This window comes from Callithrix jacchus, chromosome 8, assembly GCF_049354715.1.
Source record: "Callithrix jacchus isolate 240 chromosome 8, calJac240_pri, whole genome shotgun sequence".
Classification (NCBI taxonomy): domain Eukaryota; kingdom Metazoa; phylum Chordata; class Mammalia; order Primates; family Cebidae; genus Callithrix; species Callithrix jacchus.
In genome coordinates, this window is record NC_133509.1 from 99,397,936 (window position 1) to 99,422,190 (window position 24,255).

The 24,255-nt window shown below is 54.2% G+C and overlaps 2 protein-coding genes across 15 annotated transcripts in view; one reads left to right on the forward strand and one right to left on the reverse strand.

Annotated features, from left to right (window-relative positions):
* Window positions 1–14,596, forward strand: part of PLEKHG3 (pleckstrin homology and RhoGEF domain containing G3) — a 41,914-nt gene extending 27,318 nt beyond the window's left edge. For 3 of the 10 annotated variants that reach the window (XM_035260723.3, XM_035260722.3, XM_035260721.3), the window contains 16 exons: window positions 35–104; window positions 432–478; window positions 588–738; window positions 836–967; window positions 1,137–1,319; window positions 1,507–1,599; window positions 1,887–1,973; window positions 2,224–2,257; window positions 2,597–2,695; window positions 6,260–6,349; window positions 6,832–6,870; window positions 7,310–7,329; window positions 7,721–8,074; window positions 8,588–8,701; window positions 11,265–12,684; window positions 13,198–14,596. In XM_035260723.3, the coding sequence (XP_035116614.1) occupies window positions 35–104; window positions 432–478; window positions 588–738; window positions 836–967; window positions 1,137–1,319; window positions 1,507–1,599; window positions 1,887–1,973; window positions 2,224–2,257; window positions 2,597–2,695; window positions 6,260–6,349; window positions 6,832–6,870; window positions 7,310–7,329; window positions 7,721–8,074; window positions 8,588–8,701; window positions 11,265–12,684; window positions 13,198–13,925 (3,661 nt within the window). In that variant the 3' untranslated portion in view covers window positions 13,926–14,596. The remainder of the gene's footprint in view (window positions 1–34; window positions 105–431; window positions 479–587; window positions 739–835; window positions 968–1,136; window positions 1,320–1,506; window positions 1,600–1,886; window positions 1,974–2,223; window positions 2,258–2,596; window positions 2,696–6,259; window positions 6,350–6,831; window positions 6,871–7,309; window positions 7,330–7,720; window positions 8,075–8,587; window positions 8,702–11,264; window positions 12,685–13,197) is intronic. The other 7 variants (XM_078335113.1, XM_054240026.2, XM_054240025.2 and 4 more) reach the window with 4 other exon arrangements.
* A 2,175-nt stretch (window positions 14,597–16,771) lies between these two features.
* Window positions 16,772–24,255, reverse strand: part of SPTB (spectrin beta, erythrocytic) — a 137,407-nt gene continuing 129,923 nt past the window's right edge. For all 5 annotated transcript variants that reach the window (XM_078335107.1, XM_054240020.2, XM_078335109.1 and 2 more), the window contains 4 exons: window positions 23,286–23,542; window positions 20,439–20,612; window positions 20,110–20,152; window positions 16,772–19,931 (listed from right to left, as the gene is read on the reverse strand). In XM_078335107.1, coding sequence (XP_078191233.1) covers window positions 19,764–19,931; window positions 20,110–20,152; window positions 20,439–20,612; window positions 23,286–23,542 — 642 coding nt within the window. In that variant the 3' untranslated portion in view covers window positions 16,772–19,763. The remainder of the gene's footprint in view (window positions 19,932–20,109; window positions 20,153–20,438; window positions 20,613–23,285; window positions 23,543–24,255) is intronic.

Genomic DNA, 24,255 nt, shown 5'->3' on the forward strand with positions numbered 1-24,255 from the left:
CAGAGGGTACAGTGGCTGCTCTCCCCTCACCCAGCCAGCTCCTCAGAGACCTGGACAGCTGCAATAGTGACCCCGTGGCTGTGGCCAGCTGCTTTGTAGAAAGGGTAAGAAGGGTTGGGCCCTTGCCCCTGTCCTACCTTGTTGACAGCTCAGAGAGACAAGAACTGCCAGCATAAGAGGACATCTAAGTCCTGGGGATCCCTTTCCACAGAAAGACCCGGGTGCTTTGTCTTGAATAAGAAGGGTGTTCTGGGGGGAGCCAGGGCTGCTGGGTGGATGGGATGTTCTTGACAAATAGGTATAAAGATGGCTCGGTAGGCACTTGGGAACAGGGGACAGAGTATGCTCTGGGGCTAGGGACCCGTCGGGTACCACATCTTTACAGTCAAATGGGAATCTCTCTGAAATCACTATTTTTGATCTCTTCTTAGAGCCAAGAGTTTGATATCTACACCCAGTATTGCAACAACTACCCCAAGTGAGTAACTAGGGTGAGAGGGAAGGCAGAGCCATCTGGTGAGTCCAGAGCCCCCACCTCCTCACCCAGGCCTTCCCCAGGCAGTGACAGGCCCTTCTCCCACTCGCAGCTCCGTGGCCGCCCTGACAGAATGCATGCGGGACAAGCAGCAGGCCAAGTTCTTTCGGGACCGGCAGGAGCTGCTGCAGCACTCGCTGCCCCTGGGCTCCTACCTGCTGAAGCCGGTCCAGCGCATCCTCAAGTACCACCTGCTGCTCCAGGTAGCCATCGCCCCCTCCCCCTTCCTCCCAAACACCTGGGGCCTGGGGAGGGCAGGCCTTCGAGTCAGGGGTACCTAAGCCCCTATCTTCTGTGCAGGAAATTGCCAAGCATTTTGATGAAGAAGAGGATGGCTTTGACGTGGTGGAGGATGCCATTGACACCATGACCTGTGTGGCCTGGTACATCAACGACATGAAGAGGAGGCATGAGCACGCAGTCCGCCTCCAGGTGCTCTGGGGCTGGGAGGCTGGGGGAGGGGCAGGGCTGAATGGGCCGGGCTTCCGCTGGAAAGAGGGCATGTGTCAACCCTTCCAGGATGAGCTGGGGGTGGCATTGGGTTTGCAGAGCCTCCTGGGGCCCCAGTGGCCTGACTAGGGGTTGGGCCCCTCTACTGCAGGAGATTCAGTCACTCCTCATTAACTGGAAGGGACCCGACTTGACCACCTACGGGGAGCTTGTCCTGGAGGGCACGTTCCGCGTGCATCGCGTGCGCAATGAAAGGACCTTCTTCCTCTTTGACAAAATGCTGCTTATCACCAAGAAGCGCGGCGATCACTTTGTCTACAAGGGCAACATCCCGGTAACCAGGCCCTGCCCATCTCCTCTGCCATCTTCTCTCTTTTCCAGAGGATCTGGGCTCCCCTTCTTGTCTGCTTCTTGGGGCTCCTGCACCACCCTTCTGAGTCACCCTCCCTACTTCCCCAGGCTGTCCTGAGGGGACAGGCCCCCCAACCTTGTGCTTGACTCTCCTTTCCCTCTGACCCCAGTGCTCCTCCCTGATGCTGATTGAAAGCACCAGAGACTCCCTGTGCTTCACCATCACCCACTACAAGCACAGCAAGCAGCAGTACAGCATCCAGGTGAGAGGCAGGTGGGGTGCAGGAGTGAGGAAACAAGATGCCCAGGGGATACCTGCGTGGGACTCCTGGCTCCTCTGCTCACCTAGCTGCCCCAAGCCCCAGTGTCTCCATCTGTAAGGCAGGGATCTTTGCAGGCACCTCTGAGGGTCGAAGTGATGAGTCAGGCTAACCTCACAGAGGCCCCAGTATGGCCCCACTTTTTTTCCTGGGTGGAAGCACTGTCCATGCTAGACAGCTTCAGGCCTGTATTGATAACCCCTGAGTTCCTTTCCCTTGGATCCTCCCAGGCCAAGACAGTGGAAGAGAAACGGAACTGGACTCACCACATCAAGAGGCTCATCCTAGAGAATCACCATGCCACCATTCCCCAGAAGGTCAGCTCCTCCAGCTCCTGAGTGGAGGGGGTGCAGGGAGAATGTGCTCCTCTGAGCCAGCTCTGCAGGGTCCGTTGGGGCCTCACGTTCTAGACGTTGGCTCCAAGGGACAGTGGGTGTCAGTACAGCAGATGCCCCAGGCCTTGGTGCAGCACTGTGGGCCATCCTTGTACAGCAACGGTGGGTCCTGTGGGCAGGGGAGGTCGACCCACAGAAAGGTAATAACCAGGTACGTTGCCTTCTCCTTCAGGCCAAGGAAGCCATCCTGGAAATGGACTCCTACTGTAAGTGTGCCCTTTTCTGCCTGTTTTATCCCTAATTGTGCACATTGCTAGGTCAGGCTGCATTCTGGGGAAGGTTTACCTGATCATTTTATTCCAAGAGGGGGAGGATGGGGGCCTCCTGTTAAGGGCGAGGTTTAACTACATGATTAAGGATGCTTTCCTGCTGAGCGGTGGGACCCTCAGTTCCTGAAGCTGCCAGATGGAAGATGGAAGGCGCTCTGGAGGCTTCTGTCCTTGGAGCTGGGTGGGTGCAGAGGTCTTGCTGGGCATGGACAGGGTCGGGAGTAGGCCAGGTCCAGTTGGGAGCCAAAAGCTTGATTGTCTCTCTCCTGGGTGCAGATCCCAATCGGTACCGCTACAGCCCAGAGCGGATGAAGAAGGCGTGGTCCTCCCAGGATGAGGTGTCCACCCATGTGCGCCAGGGCCGCCGGCAATCTGGTAAGAGAAGGGCTGTGGAAGCAGGAAGCCTCTCTCTCACACCCTTGCCCAGGCTGGGGACTGTCTGCGGCAGTGTCCAGGGGTGGCTCTCACCTCTGCGGAAACCCTGGGAAAGGCTAGAGGCAGGCTGGGCACACACCTGGGGCACATCCTTTCCCTTTGCTAGTGCTGCCCACACCAGGTGCCTCTGGGCCCTTGCTGCCCAACTGGTCTGGGCTAACCTTTTCTTTCCTTTTTTTTTTTTTGAGAGACGGAGTCTTGCTCTGTCACCGGCTGGAGTACAGTGGCTTGATCTCGGCTCACTGCAACCTTCATCTCCTGGGTTCAAGCAATTCTCCTGCCTCAGCTTCCCAAGTAGCTGGGACTGCAAGCATGCACCACCACACCCAGCTAATTTTGGTATTTTTTAGTAGAGACAGGATTTCACTATATGTTGGCCAGGCTGGTTTCTAACTCCTTGCCTTAGGTGATATGCCTGCCTCGGCCTCCCAAAGTACTGGGATTATAGGTGTGAGCCACTGCAACTGTCCAGCTCACTTTTTTCAAGGCCCTAGGAATACTTGTTCCCTTGGGCCTTGGCACCCCTTCTTACCCCCTCCCACCTTTGCCGCTTGGGAATACCAACTCCAAGTCATTCAGGAGTGACACTCAGACATCATGCATGGCCCCATCCCAGTCCTGGAACAACCCAGCGGAAGCAGGACCTGGGGAAAACGAGTTAGACTTCAGTGGCACCAAACCCAGACAGGCAATATTTACTTTGGGTCTCAAGAAAAAGTTCCATTTTCCTCTCCTGAGTTTTCTTCCATTCCTGGAGTTGCTAGCATGTTCTTGGATTATTGGAATGAATCATCCATTTGAAAGGAGAAAACCTTGCTTTTATTCTTAGCTCTGTGGTGATGAGTGTGTATGTTTTCTACATTGGTTTTTTCACTGCTATTTAGGGCGAGGCCCAAGGACAGGTCCGGCTTAAGCCAGGTGTCTGCCAAACATCCCCAAGGTGGGAGTTGGGGTGAGAATTGTCTTTCAGACTCTGGGAGAGAAGGATTCTAAAGTGACTGAGAGCAGTGTCTTGGCTTGGGTCCACGAGTATGTTGGGTTTGATTGGTGATGACCCGTGGGTCCCCTGAACGTGCGTGTGGATTGATATGTGGGCGTTAGCCTTCTGGAAGGTGGAGCAGTGGCTTAGAGGAAGCTTTTGTGGTTTTCTGTTGTTGGTATTGCCCTGGATGGATCTTGAGCCCTAGGCCACCTTGCTATGGTTGCAGAAGTTTCATGGTTAAAAGCCCCAAATGGGGGTGTTGCCTTCTTCTCTCTAGCCCTCTTTATTTCCGTTTCTTTTTTTTCTCCTGTAATTCTCTTCTTGTCCTCCTTAACTTGCTGTCCCTTAAAATTGGAAGCTTCTATCACATGAATGTGTTCAGCAACTGATAATGTTGGTGGTAGTGATAGTAGCTCTATCCTAATGTCAGTGTCAAAACTTTAGCTACAGATGTACAACTCTGAATATACTTAAAGCCATCAAATTATACACTCTAAATAAGTGAATTGTATGTGAATTATATCTCAATAAAGCTGTTACAAAAAAACCCCCAAACTTTAGGTGTCCAAGGCACTCAGGAAATGAGACATTTTAGAGAGCTGAAGTTTCCACAAGGCTGAGATTTTTAGCCTGTAAATACTACGAGCTGGAGTTTTCAAAAAAGATTTAAAAAAAAAATTTTTTTTTTTGAGACGGAGTTTCGCTATTGTTACCCAGACTGGAGTGCAATGGCACGATCTCGGCTCACTGCAGCCTCCGCCTTCTGGGTTCAAGCAATTGTCCTGCCTCAGCCTCCCAAGTAGCTGGGACTACAGGCATGCACCACCATGCTCAGCTAGTTTTTGTATTTTTAGTAGAGATGGGGTTTCACCTTGTTGACCAGGATGGTCTCGATCTCTTGACCTTGTGATCCACCCGCCTCGGCCTCCCAAAGTCCTGGGATTATAGGCGTGAACCACTGCGCCCGGCAATTTTTTTTGTTTTAACTGTTATGAAGTAGACTTCTTTTCTTTCATGGAGTCTTGCTCTGTTGCCCACGCTGGAGTGCAGTGGTGCGATCTTTGCTCACTGCAACCTCCACCTCCTGGTTCAAGAGATTCTCCTGCCTCAGCCTCCTGAGTAACTGGGATTACAGGCATACACCACCACGCCCAGCTAATTTCTTTCTATTTTAATAGAAATGGTTTCACCACGTTGGCCAGGCTGGTCTTGAACTCCTGACCTCAGGTAATCCACCCATCTCAGCCTCCCAGAGTGCCGGGATCACAGGCATGAGCCACCACGCTCGGTTGAAATAGATGTCTTTCTAAAGCATGTTAAACTGAGGGTGATGCCCCCAGTTGAACCTTTCCTTTTCTGGAGTCGATGCTACAGCATCACTTAGGGCATGTGAACTGCCAGATGCTTGAAGGGCCCCAGAAGCTGTGGGTTGCCATAGAGACAGCCTGCATTTGGTGTGCCATGCCCCTCTTCACAATTCTTCTGTAACACTGACGTGTTTGTTCTCATCAGTCTAGGCATGTTTGTCTGTAGTAGCCCCTCTTCCCCTCCTGTCTATTAGAAATTGATTGTTCAGGCCAGGCATGGTGGCTCACTCCTGTAATCCTAGCACCTTGGGAGGCCAAGGTGGGAAGATCACTTGAGGCCAGGAGTTCAAGACCAGCCTGGACAACCTAGTGAGGCTTTATCTCTACAAAATTAAAAAATTAGCTAGGCATGATGGTATGCACCTGCAGTCCTAGCTACTCCAGAGGTTGAAGTGGGAGGATCACTTGAGCCTGGAAGGCAGAGGTTGCAGTGAGTGGATATCATGCCTCTATACCCGAACTGGGTGACAGAACAAGACCTTGTTTCAAAAAAAGAAAAAGAAAGAAAGAAATCAATGAGTCAATCTATTGAACTTGTGGGAACTGTAGACCACAAAAAGACCAGGAAAGTCCCGGGGGAAGGGCTTGGGCCACATGCGGGCACTCTACTGCCTGGGCTCAGCCATCCGCTCTGACTTCCTTGAGGTCTTTTCCGCTTCTGCTTCCCACTTAGAGAGCTGAGATGGGCTAACAAGTATACTCTATGGATAATTAAGATCTGTTATTTAATTTAAATCGCACTTGTCCAATATTCTTGAGAAGTTTTGAAATGAAAGAATATTTTCTACTTCTCACTTTAAAAATAATGAGGCATTTACTTACATTGATACAGGTAGGGTATGCATGTTGCGTGTGTGTTAGCAGAAAAGGATTTCTTCAGTAGGCCCTCCTGCTGAGGAACAGCAAGATTCCTTGGTAGACTTTCCTTCTGACTCCAAGTGTGTAGCAAATCATGGCCATCCCTGGGCCTCCCACTTACCGTCAGCCGGGCTGGGCAAGGATAAAAATAAGCGAAGGTCAAGGGTCTATAGAGCTGGACCTTAAGACAAGGTCCTCTTATTCCTGCCCTCCAGTGTCAGGTGTGTCCCAGAAAGGCTGGGGTACAAGGTGATGACACCGTCAGCCTAACGGATGTATTTTGTATTCTGTCCCCAGAGCCTGGTCACTCTCCGTATATTCGGGCAACTCTCCCCGGCGGGCAGCGAGGCTTCATGATGCCAGGCCTTACAGGCCGTAGAAAGTCGGGTGCGACCTCTGCTTTCCGGCTGGGGTGCTGTGAGGGGGCTTGGCAGTGGGTGTAGCTGATGTGCTGATAGCTTATTGGCAGGGAGGCAGGAGGCTTGCGGTGGAGCCAGGAACCTCCCTCCGGAGATGTTGCTAGTTGGTCTGAAGGGGGCAGCATGGAGCTTTGTCCCCTCCCTATGGCTCCTGCTTGAGGGCCCTGGGCCAGGTGCGATAATGCATTGATTGCATCATGGGCAGCGCTGCAGGGCTCATAGTCACAGCAAGCGTCCTGGGGCTGGATGGGCCCATCTCCCTGTCCAGTAGGTGCAAGGGGGTTCGATGACATTGTGGAAGGCAGTCTTCCTGGGGCCTTATGGCTGCTGGGGGCCAAGGCAGAGTGGACTTTGAGCTGGTGATGGGCTGGTGGCACTGTGAGCTTGGGACCCAGTGAAGCACAGCAGCTTCCTGGCCTGCACTGACTCTGCCCATGCTTTCCTCCTCAGAACCAACCAAACACCTGCTCAGGCAACTCAACGAGAAAGGTGAGTGTGTGAGGGTAGCCAGCCATTCTCACTGAGCAGGGCAGGAGGAGCGGAAGCAGCTGACAACCTGGGGTGTGACCTGCGGGCGGGGGGATTGTCAGAATAGTATAGAGGGGACTCTGCTTCTGTTCCCTCTGGAAGAGGGCCTCACCCCTGACTGTCTGAGGAGAGGGGCTGGAGCTCTCCCCCATGCACAGGCCTCTTGCCCTTTTCTCGGGAAACAGCGAGCACAGACCTGCACTGCTCTGCGGCCCCTGGGCTCCTGCTCTGTCAATCATTCTTTTGAAAGCCCAAGAGACTAGGTGAGGGTTCTAGGAGCAGGAGCCCCCAGGGAGGCCTTCCCCATGGGGCTGTACAGAGGTCTGTCTGCTGCTTACTGATCTCTTCCTCTCCCCTGCCCCTCGCCCGTGTGCTGGGGATCTGGTGGCGATGTCTGCAGCCCGAGCAACAGGAATGAAGGTAAAGGCCAGTGGGAGGAGGGGACTGGCTAACAGGCGGGTGGGACTGCCCAGGTCATCCTTCTAGCCCCGTCAGCCCTCATTGTTTTCATTCATTCAACAAATGCCTACTAATCACCTACTGTGTACCAGACTCTGCCCAGTGTGAACCTGCTCAGATTTCCTTCTCTCTAGGGTAGACAGGCAGGCAGGCCTCTTTGGGTTCTGAATTTTTTTTACAAGGTCCCAGCCTTTCCACCATAATGCCCACTCCTCCCTGGACCCCAGTGGAGACCTGAGTTGGGCATCTAGATGTGACTTTCTGTGTGAAGCGTCCCCACCCCCAGCTGCCTGCAGGAGGAGGGGAGGTTGCCCAAGATGCTGGTCACGAGGGGCTCTTGTGCTCTGAACAGCATGCAGGCAGTGCTGGCACCCTCCTGGACTTTGGGCAGCCCTCCCGTACTCGGGACCTGCAGCCGGAGGCTGAAGGGGCTGCTCAGGAGGAGGAAGAGGAGGAGGTGGTGGAGGAGGAGGAGGAGGAGGAGGAGGAGGAGCAGGCCTTTCAGGTCTCTCTGGAGGACCTGGCAGGGCATGAAGGCAACGAGAAGGGGTCTGGGCCGGAACCCCCAGGCTCAGAGGAGGAGGAGGAGCAGGAGGAGAGCCTGGCCGTGGCGGAGCAGGTAGCCGACTTTGCCAGCTCCCTGCTGGCCGCCCTCCACTGCTGGCACTATCGGGCCAACGCTTTACTTTTCTCCCGGGGCGCTATGGTGAGGTGTCTCTTCAAGCTCCCTTCCTCCCTGCATGCTTCCTGGCATGTGCATGCCCATCCTAGGGCCCCCTCTTCTGCCCTCCACACCCTACCCTGCCCTGGTTTTACTCCTCCCCTCAGCACTTCTTAATCCCCTTGCTCGCTGTCACACCCTTGTGAGCCCCTGGCATGCTCTGTTCTAGTACTGGACACTAATCAGTATAACGCCCAACAAGCATGATAAGTGGGTGGGGCGAAGGGGGTGGGGAGAAGCCAGCTCACAGTGGGGCTGGAATGGTCAAGTCCACTTTGGACAGAAAGGTGGGTTGGGCTTTTCTGAAGCCGCATGCCTGACAAGGCTTTCTGCAGCCCCAGGCCTGGCGGTTCAGGTTGGCTCTGGAATGGCTCGGGTCCAAGGCTGGCTCTTAGCTCAGCCCAACCCCTTGGTGTGGGAGGCACTGTCCATATTGGGGTACAGAAGGGATCAGCTTCCAGTTATCTTGGAGTTGATGACTGACCTCTGCCTCTGCAGGGAAAGGGGCGCAGGGAGTCTGAAGGCTCCAGGAGCAGCAGAAGGCCCAGTGGCCGGTCTCCAACCAGTGCTGAGAAGCGCATGAGCTTCGAGTCCGTTTCTTCCCTGCCAGAGGTGAGCGACCAGCAGGTGGCATGGGGGTAGGAGGAAGTGCCTAGAGTCCAGATTTCCAAGTCTGCAAGTAGGGCTTTCAGGCATAGGCTCTTCCCATTGAGCCCATGGCAACATAGATTCCCCATCTCTCTCAGCGCTGCCGGAAGCCCATTTGGCCTGGGGGTATGTGGTGTGGTGAGCTGACCACCCCTTTCAATGAATTAGAAAAAGGCACCTCCAGTCCCACGCCAAGGGCACACAGCTGGTGGAAATGGACCAGATATTAGGCCACCTCGTATAGGTTACAAGGCCCAGTCCCTGCCAGCCTGCCAGACATTGAAATCACACCCGTGGTCACCTGGGCAAAGAGTAGGGAATTGATATCTATTGGACACCTCCTCTGTAAGTGATGTGTTATTTCTTCCTTCTCTGCCACAATAACTCTAGAAGGAAAGGGCTCCGAGGGGTTGATGGCGAGAGGTTGATGGTGTGCCTGATGCTGAGCAGCTTCTAAGGGGCGGGGCCGAGATCAGACCTGGGGCTTGGACTCAGAGGCCCACTCTCCTCCTCCTGCCCTATGCTGTCTGTGGGTTGTGGGAAGCAGAGTCCTTCACTTTCCCAGTTATAAGGGTAAGATCGTGAGCTATGGCCTGGACCCCATGTTGGACCCCACAGCCAGGACTGAGAAGCCTGGATGATACTGGATAGGAATGTAGCATGATGTCTTAGCTTGAGCTGCTGTAACAAAATCCCTTACTGCTACCTGGGTAGCTTAGTTATTGCTCACGGTTTTGGAGGCTGGAAATTCTAAGGTCAAGATGCCAGCAGACCCTGTTGAGGGCTCGCCCTCTGCTTCATAGATGGTGGCTTCTTGCTGTGTCCTCACATGACAAAGGGGCAAGGAAGCTCCCTCGAGCCTCTTTGGTAAGGGATCTGACCTCATTCATGAGGATGGAGCCCTCATGATCTAATTTCCCAAAGTCCCCGGCCCTCATTACCATCACATTGGGTGTTAGCCTCCACATATCAATTTTATTTATTTGTTGGGTGTTTTTTTTTTTTTTGAGATGGAGTCTTGCACTGTCGCCTGGGCTGGAGTGCAATGGCATGATCTTGGCTCACCGAAACCTCTGCCTCCCAGGTTCAGGCGATTCTCCTGCTTCAGCCTCCTGAGTAGCTGGGATTACAGGCGTGCACCACCACAACCGGTTAAGTTTTTGTATTTTTAGTAGAGATGGGGTTTCACCATGTTGGCCAGGCTGGTCTTGAACTCCTGACCTCAGGTGATACGCCTACCTCGGCCTCCCAAAGTGCTGGGATTATAGGCGTGACCCACCGTGCCTGGCCAACACATATCAATTTTAGAGATACACAGACATAAAAAGATAAAAGAAACAAAAAAAAAAAATAGAAAAACATAAAAAAAAGGAGAGAGAGAGAGATACACAGACATTCAGACCACAGCAAATGGGGTATCCAATAATAACAGAATGAGAACCACCCATTAAAAAGTTTAAAAGAAGCAGATGAAATGTTAGTAGTATATTTAACCCAATATATATAGAATATTAAATTTTAGTATGTAAGCAACATAAAAAGTTGTTGACATGTTTTATCCCTTTTTTTAATACGGAGTCTTTGCAATCTGATGTGTATTTTATCCCAAGAGCAGGTTTCCATTTGGCCTAACCCCATTTCAGGTGCTCAGAAAGCCACAGTGGCTGGTGGCTCCCATGTTGGACAGTGCAGGTCTAGAGCATGGGTGTTGCTCTGCAGATTCTGGACTAGAACAGATGGAATTAGATCCGATCTCAGAATTTAGTGTTTGCTCTTGTCATCTCCCTAAAGACCACTCTGGAAAGCTGCCTGTGTCAGCCGGTTTTGTGGTTCAAATTACCTTTGGGTGGTCAAGAGCGAATTGTCAAGTTTGCTTTCTTCCTTGCCCATTTCCTGGGCACATGCAGTTGTGCTGGGCCCACAGGTGCTGGGAGGAGCCACATTCCTGGTCCTTGACCTCTGATGGGATTCTGGTATGTGGCTGTGTTGCTCTCTAGACCCTAATCCACACAGGAGGGCCTGTCCCTTGAGGAAAATAGAAATGGCCTCTCATGTTGCATGGGTCTGGGTTTGAACCCGAGAACCTCCAAGAGAGGAGACACTGGGGCTTCAGGGAGCTGCCTTACCCTCAGCCATGTTGGTTCCATGGCTCTGTGAGAACCAGCCCCTGGGAACCCGGGGTGGTGAGCAACCCATTCTTGTGTATTCCCATCTTGTCCCTGTAGTTCCCAGGCTGGTTGCCACCCAGGCATCTCCATCCTGCCCCATCTGCATTCTTAGTGTTTTCCTTGGTTTTGAGGACATGGGCCCAGCACCCCCGCTGCAGGGTGACTAAAGGACGTAGGCGTGTTCCTCTCTCTAAGGACCCATCGCCCTTCTCCTAAGATGTGCTTGTTCTGATTGCCTTGGGTCTCCTAAACTGTAGGTCCCTGTCACTGGGCCTTGAGCAGGCCATGCTATCCCCTTGTCCCCTAGGTCCCATGAAGGAGGCTTTTTATTCATGTGAGCCTTTTCTGCTGTGTTTCAGGTTGAGCCAGACCCTGAGGCTGGGAGCGAGCAGGAGGTATTTGCTGCTGTGGAAGGGCCCAGTGCCGAGGAGATGCCTTCAGACACAGAATCTCCAGAAGTCCTGGAGACACAGCTTGACTCCCACCAGGGGCTTCTAGGGATGGATGCACCGGGTGACACGGTGGACTTCATGGCAGCTGAGAGCACTGAGGACCTTAAGGCCCTGAGCAGTGAGGAGGAGGAAGAAATGGGGGGTGCCGCCCAGGAGCCTGAGAGCCTCCTGCCACCCTCTGTGCTGGACCAGGCCAGCGTCATTGCAGAGCGGTTTGTCAGCAGCTTCTCCCGGCGGAGCAGCGTGGCGCTGGAGGACGGCAAGTCCAGTGGCTTTGGGAGCCCACGGCTGGTCAGCCGGAGCAGCAGCGTGCTCAGCCTGGAGGGAAGTGAGAAGAGCCTGGCCCGGCATGGCAGCACCACAGACTCCCTCAGCTGTCAGCTCTCCCTGGAAGTGGACATCGGTGTGGGGGTGGCCACAGAGGACAGCCCTTCTGTCAATGGGGTGGAGTCCCCAAGCCCAGGCTGCCCAATGGAGCCCGACCGGTCTTCCTGCAAGAAGAAGGAATCAGCACTCTCTACCCGAGACCGGCTGTTGCTGGACAAGATTAAGAGCTATTACGAAAACGCGGAGCACCACGATGCGGGCTTCAGCGTCCGTCGCCGGGAGAGCCTCTCCTACATCCCCAAAGGACTGGTGAGAAACTCAGTCTCCAGGTTCAACAGCCTTCCCCGGCCAGACCCAGAGCCGGTAGCTCCAGTGGGGCGCAAGAGACAGGTGGGCTCCCGGCCGACTTCGTGGGCCCTGTTTGAGCTCCCAGGACCAAGCCAGGTGGGCACAGGGGACCCACCTCCCATCACAGATTCTGAGTTCCGTCCATCTTCAGAAATTGTTAAGATCTGGGAGGGAATGGAGTCTTCTGGGGGGAGCTCTGGGAAGGGACCGGGCCAGGGCCAGGCCAATGGCTTTGACCTGCACGAGCCACTCTTCATCCTGGAGGAGCACGAGCTAGGAGCCATCACGGAGGAGTCAGCCACAGCCTCCCCGGAAAGCGCCTCTCCCACCGAGGGGCGCAGCCCGGCCCACCTGGCCCGTGAGCTGAAAGAGCTGGTGAAGGAACTGAGCAGCAGTGCCCAGGGAGAGCTGGTGGCCCCACTGCACCCCCGCATCATGCAGCTCTCCCACGTGATGGACAGCCACACGAGTGAGCGCGTCAAGAACAAGGTCTACCAGCTGGCCCGCCAGTACAGCCTCCGGATCAAGAGCAACAAGCCAGTGATGGCCAGGCCATCACTGCTCTGGGAAAAGGCAGCCCCTGAGAGGGACAGGAAGAGCCCCACTGTGCCCTGTCTACGGGAGGAGGCTGGAGAGCCACTGGGCGGCAAAGGTATGACTGGAGTGGCAGGTGGGCCCTTCCCCAGGTCTAGGGACTGAAGAGCCAAGAAGGAGCCAGTTGGCCCCTGGGAGAAAGTGACCTCTAAGGAGCTTCTACCAAAGGGAGAAGCTGGACCCTGGGCACCAAGGGCACAGGGTGAGCCCTGGTAGCCAGTCCAGTGCTCTGAAGCCAGGCCTGCTCTTCTGGTTGAGCCCTTCTGATGCCCTCTACTCGGGCCCTTCCCATCCAGCAGAGTCTTCTGGAGGAAGCATGGCCCAGGCCCTCCTTACCAGGATGAGAGCAGAATCTCTCCCCTCTTCCTTTGACTCCTCAACCCTTTCCACTGCCTTTTGTTCATTCTTCCCATGGCCCTTCACGAAAGGGGCTGTGGATGGTAAATGAGATTTCTCTCCCATCACACCCAAAACCCCAACAGCCAGCCTTGCCTGGAAAGTGGGTTGGGGGCCCTCCTGCCCTGAGAGCCCTCCCGCCCTGGGCTTCAGGCAGCTCACTCTCTCCTTGCAGGTAAGAGGAAGCCGGCGCTCTCTCTCCATGACTGTGAGCAGAAGATGGCCCAGGAGCACAGCCCTCCGAAGCCCTCCTCGGCTGGGGACACATCGCCACGGCGTTTCTCCTTCAGCCCCTCTGCCGTCAGCCAGAGGACCACCTCGCCTGGGGGCCGGCCGTCTGCCCGAAGCCCCCTCAGCCCCTTCGACACGGAGACCTTCAGCTGGCCTGACGTACGCGAGCTCCGCTCCAAGTATGCCTCGCACGATGAGGCACGCCAAGCAGGGGGTGGCCGGCCCCGAGGCCCACCTGTCAATAGGAGCCGCTCAGTGCCAGAGAACATGGTGGAGCCGCCTCTGTCGGGCAAGGTGGGCCGCTGCTGCAGCCTGAGTACCAAGAGGGGCCGGGGAGGCGGAGAGGCCACACAGTCACCTGGGCCTCTGCCCCAGAGCAATCTGGACGGAGACGAGGCCCTGTATGTCACTGCAGACCTCACCTTGGAGGACAACTGGCGGGTGATTGTCATGGAGAAGGGACCTCTTCCTGGCCCCACTGCGGGGCTGGAGGAGAGCAGTAGCCAGGGACCAAACTCGCTGGTGGCCCTGGTAGGGCAGGGCCAGGACTTCCAAGAGTCTGCAGAGTGTCGGCCGAAAGAAGAAGGTCCCAGGGACCCGGCAGACCCAAGCCAGCAGGGCAGAGTGAGAAACCTCAGAGAGAAATTCCAGGCCTTGAACTCTGTAGGTTGACGCTGACTCCTGGGGGAGGGAGGAGTCACGTTGGAGGATGAAGAAGAACCTGGGCATCCTTCCCGTTGAGCCTGGGCTCATGGAGCCCCTGCCCAAGACCCTTGGGCGAGTGGAAAGGCTGTCCCCTGTGCCCTCTGGAAAGGATGCTCCCATGTGCAGGGGCTCTCCCGCCTATGCCACACACTGGTGCTCCCTGGGGCTCGGGGCAACCTTCCATAGGCCCAGATGAGCCACTCACCTGTGAGGCTGGTGTGGCCACTTCCCTTGTAAATAGTTCTTCTCTAGTAAGAAGCCAAATGTTTAAGCTCACCTCTTCCCAGAGAGAGCAAGCTATGCTCAGGCCTCCAGCGTTGACTGGCCATAGCCATGGCCAGACAGAGGAGCCCACCCCCGGGGAGACTCGGGCAGTGGCCTGGAGAGGCTTTGCTCTGTAACTGTACCTTTTCTTAGGGTCCAGGCAGGAATGAAGCCGATAATTTATTGCTTTCCATTCCATGGTATGATGTGCGTGTGCGTGAGTGTGTGGCCCCTGTTTATTCCCCTCCTGCCAAGAATGAAATGGATTCAGTTCAGGTACTTTTGAGGGTTGTTGCGCTGACCCTGTGATTGTCGCTGATCTACACACATTTCATTATTCGCCAATGGTGCAATAACCACTGCTGACCAACCCACTCTGTGTGAACTGCTTCCTGGGCCTGGCTGGGGTAGGGAAGGCTATTCGTGGGCCAGGGAAGTCTTAGGGAGATGAAGACTTGGAAGTCGTTCCTTCCACACTCATTGGTCACCCGGGCTCATGAAACATGGGGCACCCTGGTAGTGGTGAGGGACGTGGGACAGGAGGATGTGAGGGTGGGAGCTTACTCTCTGCCACTTAGACTCCCATGGGCTTCTCTGTTTAGCAGCAGCCTGCTATCCTGTCTGAGGTAGGGGGTCCCACATGCCAGCCTTTTACTCTTTTCCCCAAGGGCCAGAGTTGGACTTAAAAAAGGGAGGTGGTGAGGTGGATAGACTGTTTTTCTATCCAGACATTCCCAGTATCTGGTGGGTGCCATATATGGAACCCTATATGGAACTCTCTCCAGTTTCCAGGAAACATCCTAGAAGGGAAGGATATTTTTTTTTTTTTTTTTTGAGACAGAGTTTTACTCTTGTTGCCCAGGCTGGAGTGCAATGGTGCCATCTTGGCTCATTGCAACCTCCGCTTCCTGGGTTCAAGCGATTCTGCTACCTCAGCCACCTGAGTAGTTGGGATTACAGGCATGTACCGCCATGCCCGGCTAATTTTTTGTATTTTTAGTAGAGACAGGGTTTCACCATGTTGACCAGACTGGTCTCGAACTCCTGACTTCAAGTGATCCTCCCACCTCGGCCTCCCAAAGTGTTGGGATTCCAGGTGTGAGCCACCGTGCCTGGCCGAAGGCAAGGTTTCTAAACTTGGAGATTAGAAATGTCCTAAAGGTGTCTGTAGCGTTGGTTGAGGAATACAAATGCATTTTTATTCCTCTCTTTTTATTGCATTCTCAGAAGTGTCTCTAATTCAGAAGAGTTAGGAATGCCTCCCTATTTCAGTTGGGTTTTCTGCCCTTTCTCCACAGAGGTCCAGCCTTGTTTTGCTCGATTTGTTCTGGCTGGGGCCTGGGAGATGGAGGCTGCAGGGCCTGGGTGGTAGAGCTGCCTAACAAGTGTTCACGCAGGGCTGCTGGGTCAGAGCCCTTCCTGTGGGCCTTCTGACCCAACCTGAAGACGGGTCCCTTGAGTCTTACAAGGTCAAGGGAAGATCTCCCAACTGCCCTGAATCTCCTGTGGTCATTTCCACAGTCACTGGCTCCTGCCAGGCCGGTCTCAGGATACGATGCTGAGTAGCCACAAGCACACTGGACAGTGTGAGGTTCAGGGGACCCAGATTCTTTTTTTTCTCCCCCTGAAATGGAGTCTTGTTCTGTTGCCCCAGACTGGAATGCAATGGCATGATCTTGGCTCACTGTAACCTCTGCCTCCTGGGTTCAAGCAATTCTCCTGCCTCAGCCTCCTGAGTAGCTGGGACTATAGGCATGCATCACCATGCCCTGCTAATTTTCGTATTAGTAGAGATGGGGTTTCGCCATGTTGGCCAGGCTGATCTCGAACTCCTGATTGTGATCTGCCTGCCTTGGCCTCTAAAAGTGCTGGGATTACAGGTGTGAGCCACAGCACCTGGTTGAGACCCAGAGTCTTATCCTAGCCTTGCCATTAGCTAGCTGGGTTTTTCCTAAGCTCTTGCTTTTTCCTTACCTGTAAATTGAAAAAGATGGATGATTTGCTGTTTCCCAAAATTCCAACTGGGGCTCTTCAGAGCGTGGGGCCCAGGAAGTTGCAGTTAACCCCTTCCCCAGTCAGGCCTTACATAGCCATCTAGGTGTGTCTGGGAACCTAGCACCAGTTCAGTGGTTCTCACTGGCTGCCCATTGGAATCATCTGGGGAGCCTTTTGGAAACTGGCAGTGCTTACATTCCATCCCCCTAGAGCAAGTGAAGCTGCCCTCTGGAGGCGAATCCCAGCCTTAGAGATTCTGGGGATTCTGTGGTCCCGCGAGTGCTGAGACCTGTCCTGAGCGCTGCGGGGAAGGGCTTGGGCTGATCATCGCTTGGAAATGATTTTGCCCTACAGCAAGCCTTCAAGTGCAAAAATGAGCAAGCTTTTTTCAGGCTTTGCGGTGAAGCATGGGACCCAGGTACTTGCAGTCATCCCATAAGGCTCCCAGGGACAAGCTAAAGAGTCTGGCTGTCCCTCTGTCTCCATGGTGCCAGCCCTCTGAGACCCTGTTCAGAGGGAGAGGAGGCTAGTCAAACAAGAAACTGAGAGAAATATGGAGCATTATTGATTTATTAGAAAAACTAGTAACTGGGTTTCCTCTGGTTGGTGGAAGCACGGTTGAGCAGGTGGAGGGCAGGGCCCAGCGGGCCCCAGGGCCAGCCCCAGATTGCATGGTCTGTGCCCAACAGTTGCATTCCTCTGCAGCCGCCGCCTCCTCATTTCCTCCCTGAGCTTGTTTGTCCAAGCCACCAAGCCATGTGGTCCCGCTGGCTTCGTCCTCCTCTGGATTCCTGCCCCCTCCCATGAAGGGAGGAATGAGATTCAGGGCCAGCCTCGAGGACCCTGGTTGCCTCCGAACGGCAGGAAGGAGAAGGGGTGTGGAGGAGAGGCTGAGCCTTCCACAGGCCTCGTGTTAGTGGCGCTAGTGGAGGCCGGGTTGGGGAGGGAAGCCCAAGGGCCCTCCACACCTTCCACGGCCAGAGTCAGCTGAGGCCAGGACAAGGGAGAAGGAGGGGGAAGGAGAGGGAAGGAGGACTGCCTGACCGTGCCCAGAAGGAGCTTCCTCTAAACTGCCCTGGGGAGGAAGCCTGGTATGCTGGTGTGCACTGGAGCTGTGTCAGCCTAGTTTGGGAATCTGTCAAAGAAAAGACTGCAAAGTAGAATAAGGATAGGAAAAAAAGACTGCCAGGGCACTAGGAGAGCTCAGCCCTGATGTGGCGCAGGGTCTCCCAAAGCTGGGTGCCTGCAGTTTTAGTCCAGTTGGTCGAATGTCTTGGGGCCTGGGTGACAGGAGGGATGTCGGGGGAGCTGGAAACAGATGGTCACATGCAGCTGGCTGCCCTGGACCAGGCCGGGGGACCTGGGGTGGTGAGATGCTAGCTCTTCCGCTGGAGCCCTTTCTTGTGTCTGTGGAGGTGCTTGCTGGAAATGCCTCACTTCAGGTGCTGATTTGGCACACATGGAGGGGGAGGGTGGGCCCTTGTCCCTTGGCTCCCTAAAGACTGGCCCAGGGAAACAGGTGAGGGAGATGCTTGCCACCATCTGCCATTCGGCAAGGAAACTGCTCTCTGCCTCAGAGAAGAACGTGCCCTCAAGGGCACCAAAGGCCTACTTTATTGCTAGGTGAGTGAAGTCACTTCACTGCCTTGGTTTCCCCAGACACAGAAAGAGGGTGGTGAGTGATACACACTAGATTCCCTGTATAGGGTCATATGCACTGAGGCCAAATGAAGACCATGGCCATCAATCAGGGTGGGGTGGGAACATCTGACCTGCAAATATCAGGCTCCATTAGATGATGTCTTCCTTTCTGTGGCTCCTGCCTGCTGTAGTTGGTGTTACCCTGATGTGTCAGGACCACAGGGGAGAAGTGATTTCTGCTGGCACTGGTCAGCACTCAGGGTTCCTGGGGGGGCTCATTCTGGATGTCTGCCCCCATGCCTGAACCTTACCCACTTCTCATCTCCATGCAACTAAGGTCCTTCCCACGGGGAAGGTGATGGAAACTGGGGACCTTTGCTTTCCGTGGGGGAGAATGCCTACTGCCCCCCACCCCATTTGACTCCTCCCTTGGACCTAAACCCAGTTAGATACTGGGCCAGTTACTTTCAGAGTAGAGTGGTTGGGAAATCCCTGTGGAATGAGTGGCCTCTCCCTTCCGGAAGTATGACCTGGGCAGCAAGGGGAAGGCCATTCCTGGGGACATAGGTTGCAAAGCCCCTTCTGGTACTCAGGGATAAGGGGGGGTAGAGATATTGACCTCTGTACTCATGAGACCCCCCCCCACAAGACCCGGGGCCAGGACCTTCTGGAGAAGCTGATCAAGTGGTACTACACCTTAATGACTCTGGCCCTGACATTTTTTGTCCCAGCTGTGCAAGGGTAGCTATGTCACATGAGTGGTAATACCAAGGCATGGCCACATCAGCCACCCCGGGATGATACCACTTTGCTATCTGCCCAGTGATTACCCTCTGACGGTCCCAGCGGCAGACAGGATGCAATGGGGCATTTGGTTTTGGGACGCTTTACTGCAGGTGTGGGGATATCCATTTTCTATCTGGGTGCCCACACTGTCCCCCAGGGGGCCTGTGTCTATCGGATATTGCTGGTTTGGCTGCTACTGGGAGTGGGGGGAGGGTCCCAGCATTGAGAGGGTGAGCATTAGGCAGTGTTGTGACATACCTGTCACTCCTTCAGATCACAGCCCTGTGCCCTGGCCACGGCTTTAAATGATAAATGGTCTGACCTTGCTGCCCCTCCTGGGATTGCCTGTGCTGGCACAAAGGGTGCTGGAGGCACTCAGCCAGGCCCCACCAACCGTGGAGGGTGCCCTTTGATCTGGGGGGAGGAGCAGAGTGGAAGGATGGGGTGGCCCCTGAGGTTAGAGTCCCAGTTCTGTGGAAGCCCAGTGGGGAGGAGGCTGGCGGCACCCAAGGCCCTGACCCAGTCTGGTTCTGGCAGCCCCCTCAGCTCCTGGCCCAGAGCTAGGGCTTTGTGGCTCCTTCCTCCTGCCCCTCAGGGGTTGGCCGTCATTTCCAGTGCCCTCTTCTTTCCCCTTTCCCTGGCTGCCACCAGGTGGGAGGTGACCCCAAGCAAGAACTGCTTTAGGAGTGGACAGGACAGCGTTTGAGGAGCCCCATCAGCCTTCTCCAGCTCTTTTTTTTTTTTTTTGGTTGAGGGTAAGGGGACTGCGCACCCTCAGCTCAGGAGGAGGGTGGGAGAGGAGGGTGTGTGCCTCAGAGAACCGTTTCCTGCCCCCAGGCCTGGAGGCCCCGAGGGCGCCTGAGGAGATGGGAGACCTCGTCTCTGGAGCAGAGCCGGCTCGGCCGAGGGCATGGAGGGGGCGTCGGCCCCGGACGCGCGGGCGAAGGCAGCTTTTGCAGTGCAGCGTGGGGCCCAGGGCCCGGCCCGCGACTCCACTCGACAAGCGGGTGGCGGATGGAGGAGGCTGCGGCCGGGGCGAGGTCGAGGCCGAGACGCCTGGTCCCTGCGCTTCCCGACCCCGCCAGGCCCGCCAGCTCCACCCGCGGGGGCCCCCAGCCGCTACTTCTTTTTGGGGAAGAAGCTGAATCTCTTCTCCTTGTCCTTCTTGCCGAGGCTGGCGTCGGGGCCGGAGAGGGCAGGCAGGGGCAGGCTCTGCGCCTTGACACGGATGCTCTGGGACTCGTTGATGGCGGTGCTCACGCCTTGCAGCCAGGACAGCATCTCCTCCTGTGGGGCGGAGGGTCACGGTCGAGTCTGGAGGCCCGAAGGCCCCCACCTCTCGTGCCAGGCAACGATGGGGGGCTCTGGAGACTGCCCCTTCTGAGGATGCCTCCCAAGCAAGCAGCCTGGGGTCCTCCACCTACCACTTTGTTAGCCAGATCTGGGCGAGGCTGCCCACGCTTACCTCATCCTTGCCATGGAAGAGCCACTCGCTGCCGTTGCTCAGCCTAGGAGGACAAAGGGTTTCCTGTCATGGAGACACCTCTGGAGGGGGCACTGGGCACAGGGCTGGCTCTGATCCCATAATACCCTGAGTCGAACACCCAGAACCCTCCCAGGCTGCCCAGCACTTTCTGAGAGAGGTCAAAGTGTGCACCATCAGCCTCTTTGATTTGAAAACCCGCTGAGGAGCAGCTCAGGCCTGGAATGGGACCCATACGGAGGGCCTCTGTCCTGCCACCAATGCCCAATCAAGCCACCAACTTGGGCTTTCAAAAGCCAGGAAGGCCTCACCTCAGCTTAAAGACGTGCTTCTTCTTCTTGTAGTTGGCAGCAATCTCACAGATGGCATGTCTCAGGGCCAGGGGTTCCTCCCCGTGGTAGGGCACCCCCAGGGCCAAGTTCTTGGCATCCTTGTAGAAGGTTAGCTCGCTGTTCCTCAGCACACAGTACAGGTTGTTCCACGACCTGCAAAGATGCAGAGAGGCAAGTCACCCATCCTGATATGGCATCTCTAGTCAATTCCTATAGTGTCACCATTCAAAAAATGACACCATGTTTGTCCTGATACATAGTAACATGTTTTATTGTTAAAAAAAATCATCTGCATGTAATTTCATTACCAAGAATTAGCTATTAACATTTTATGTATTCCTTCAAGTCTTCACATATTCACTTTTTTTTACTATTCACAGATAGCTAAAATTGGATTATGTATATATTCAATTTTATATCCTGTTTCTAAGCATAACACTAAATCATGAGTATTTCTCCATATCCTCAAATATTTCCTTCCTTTTTTTTTTTTTTTTTTTTTTGGTAGATGGAGCCTTACTCTGTCACTCAGGTTGGAATGTAATGGTGCCATCTTGGCTCTGCCTCCCGGGTTTAAGCAATTCTCTTGCCTTAGCCTCCCAAGTAGCTGGGACTACAGGCACAAGCCACCATGCCTGGCTAATTTTTGTATTTTTAGTAGAGACAGGGTTTCGCCATGTTGGCCAGAGTGGTCTGAAACTCCTGACCTTAGGTGATCTGCCCGCCTCAGCCTCCCAAAGTGATTACAGGCATGAGCCACTGCACCCAGCCCATATCCTCAAATATTTCTTAAAATATTTTGAATAACTATGTGGAAGCCTATCACAATCCCTTTATTGATGAACCTTATAATACTGGAAAATTTGTCCATAATTTAAATAGCAATGTGATGAAAAAAAATTTTTTTGAGACGGAGTCTTACTCTGTTGTCCAAGCTGGAGTGCAGTGGTGCAGTCTTGACTCACTGCAACTCTGCCTCCCAGGTTCAAGTAATTCTCCTGCCTCAGCCTCCTGAGTAGCTGGGGTTTCAGGCACGTGCCACCACACTTGCTAATTTTTGTATTTTTAGTAGAGATAGGGTTTCACCATGTTGGTCAGGCTGGTCTCGAACTCCTAACCTCGTGATCCGCCTGCCTCAGGCTGCTGGGATTACAGGCATGAGCCCAGCCATGATGAACATTCTTACACATAAATCTGTGTCTATAATTCTGATCTTACCTTGAGATATAGTTCTAGATTTAGAACTATTACAATTTAAGACCAACAGTAAAAAAATAACTTTTTAAAGTATTTCTACATCCATTACCATATTTGATTCTCATGACAGAACTGTGAAGGAATTGAACGGCATTTTGTTTCAGTGATTGTTTTTTGTTTTGATCAGATGTGCCAAGTATAGCTAACTTTTTAAAGGAACAAATTTTACAAATAGGGCTCATGTCATCTGGCATGTTTGGTGAGAGCACCAAGCTCATAACTGAACGGCTGGGCTGCCCCGAGCCCCTTCACTCACACGTGGGAAGCAGGTTGCGGCACTTCTACAGTAACAGACACTGTTTCCTCCTCCTCCTCTTCATCCCAGTCCTCTGTCTCCCTCCTCTCCTCTCCCCCTTCTCCTCCCTTACTTTTGAAGGCGGGAAGGTGGAGAAACTAGTAGGGCACATAGGGAGGAAGTTCTGGAAGGTCAGAGGGAGAAACTGACTCATACAAAGCTGGCTGCAAAGTCATTTTATGAAGCCCCGTTTCTGACTCCACATTCAGGGATCTTTTCTCTGGTAGAAAGGCAGTAACTAAGAAGGAGCTGGGTCTTTGGAGAAAGAGCTTGCTTTGAACAAATAACCTTTCTGAGACTCTGTTTTCCCCCCAGAAAATGGAAACATCAATGTCACAGGATTATTGTGAAGATTTTATCAGTCCTAACATAATGCCTGGCACATAGTAGATGCTCAGTAAATGTAAATTTCCCCTTTCCTGATGGACTCTCCATGTAAGCAAGAAATAAACCTCTTCAGGGCAATTGGGTCCCCAAATGGTTCCTTTTTGGAATTTGGAATTGCTTTTGTGAGTCCCCCAGACACACACTGCATGCTCATGCTGGGAATACGGCTGGCTTCAACCTCTTGGTGCTGCTCTATTTCCCTGGGACTCTGGACTGCTGCTAGAAAGAGGAGGCCCCCAGGGCCCCAGGTAGAGACAGCCCTAGATAGACCAAATCCAAGGGCATGACTGTTTCAGGGTCAGGAAAGGATGTAGCCTTTGAGTCAGTTCCTCAGGGTCATAGAGTCACTGAATGACAGCACTGGAAAGGACCTCCAGAAGGCAGCTGGGCCATGACCCACCCCTATCACTCACATTTTACAGCTGAGGACACTGAGGCCCAGACTGATAAAAAGTGGGGCTCCAACAAGGATGTTGTTAGTGCCAAGACCTACCTAGCCTTTACCTACTTATCCCTAGCCCTGGGATACTAGGATAATAACAGCTAGTGTTCACCAAGTGCCTACTCTGGGCCAGGAACAGTATCTGTAGTGAAGACATACTGTTCCCATCATCCTCTCTCTCCAAATGGGGAAACCGATTTAAAGAGGTTGAGTAACTGGCATGAAGACATAGGATTTGAACTCAGGACCAGAACTGGAGATGGGCTTTCCCATCATGCCAAGTAGCCCTCGTGGCTGGCCCAGAGGGGTGCCCAGGAGCTCTTACAGGCCAGAGGCAGAGGGCACCCCTCCCCCAGCACATGCCCACATCACCAAGGCTCTGCTGGCAGAGAGATCCCTGGGAGCCACCCAACCTCCCCTCTGCCAGCAGCCTCCCCACACTCACCTGTTGGAAGCCTTCTTGTTGGGTCCCTCCAGGTCGTGCTTGCGGCCCAGGTAGCCTTCCATCTGCACGCTGTGCCCGTGGTCCCGCGGGGCCAGTAGCGTTGCAGGCTCATCACCCTCGCTCAGGGGCGTATCTAGGACCTTAAAGAGGGGCTCTGTGGCAGGCCTCTCGTCCCCAGCGGATTTCTGCCTGTCCTCGTGCTGCCCCAGTGGTGGTGGCTGCTGCAGGTCCTGAGGCCACGTTCCCTCTTCTTCCCCCTGCTCAGGGCATAGGGAGGAGCACACCTTTCTGGGGTCTCTGGCTAGAGATGGCTGTTCTCAGCAAAGCTGGGAGGTCAGCAGCCACCCTCCACCACCCCCACACCTACTTCCTTTCTGCTCCCATGTCCTGGCCCACCCTGGCTCTCCCACAACCTGCTGTGGGTGCCCACTCACTTCCCTACCCTGACCATGCCTCTGGCTCCATTTCCACCCCATTCCCCCTTCAGATAGCTGCAGGGTGGGGAATCTCCAATCTAACATAGCAACCGAAGGTTCTCGGAGTGAGCCAAAGGGCCTGAGTGATTATTTCATTAAAAGGGTGCGGGGGCAGGGGCAGGTTCCAGTGCTGCTGGCAAAGCTCTGGCCCCTCTTGCTTCAGCCAGACACTCACATGAGGGAAGTTCTGCTGCTAAGACAAGTTCGACAACCACTCGTGGTAGAATGTTGGATGGGAACTCTTCAGGTACTTTCAAATTGTGCCTCAAGCCCCAAAACTAAGGGTACCAGGCCCTAAGTCTGCCCCCACCACCTCACAAAGGGAGACCCCAGACCCTCCCTGGCCATCAGCAGGTCTATCGGAGCCTCTCTCCACCATTTTCTGGGAGCTTGCTGGACAGGGCAGTGGTTCCTAACCCTGGCTGCCTTCTGCTGTCATCTCAGGTGCTTTTAAAAGAAACATTCTCAGCCGGGTGCAGTGGCTCATGCCTGTA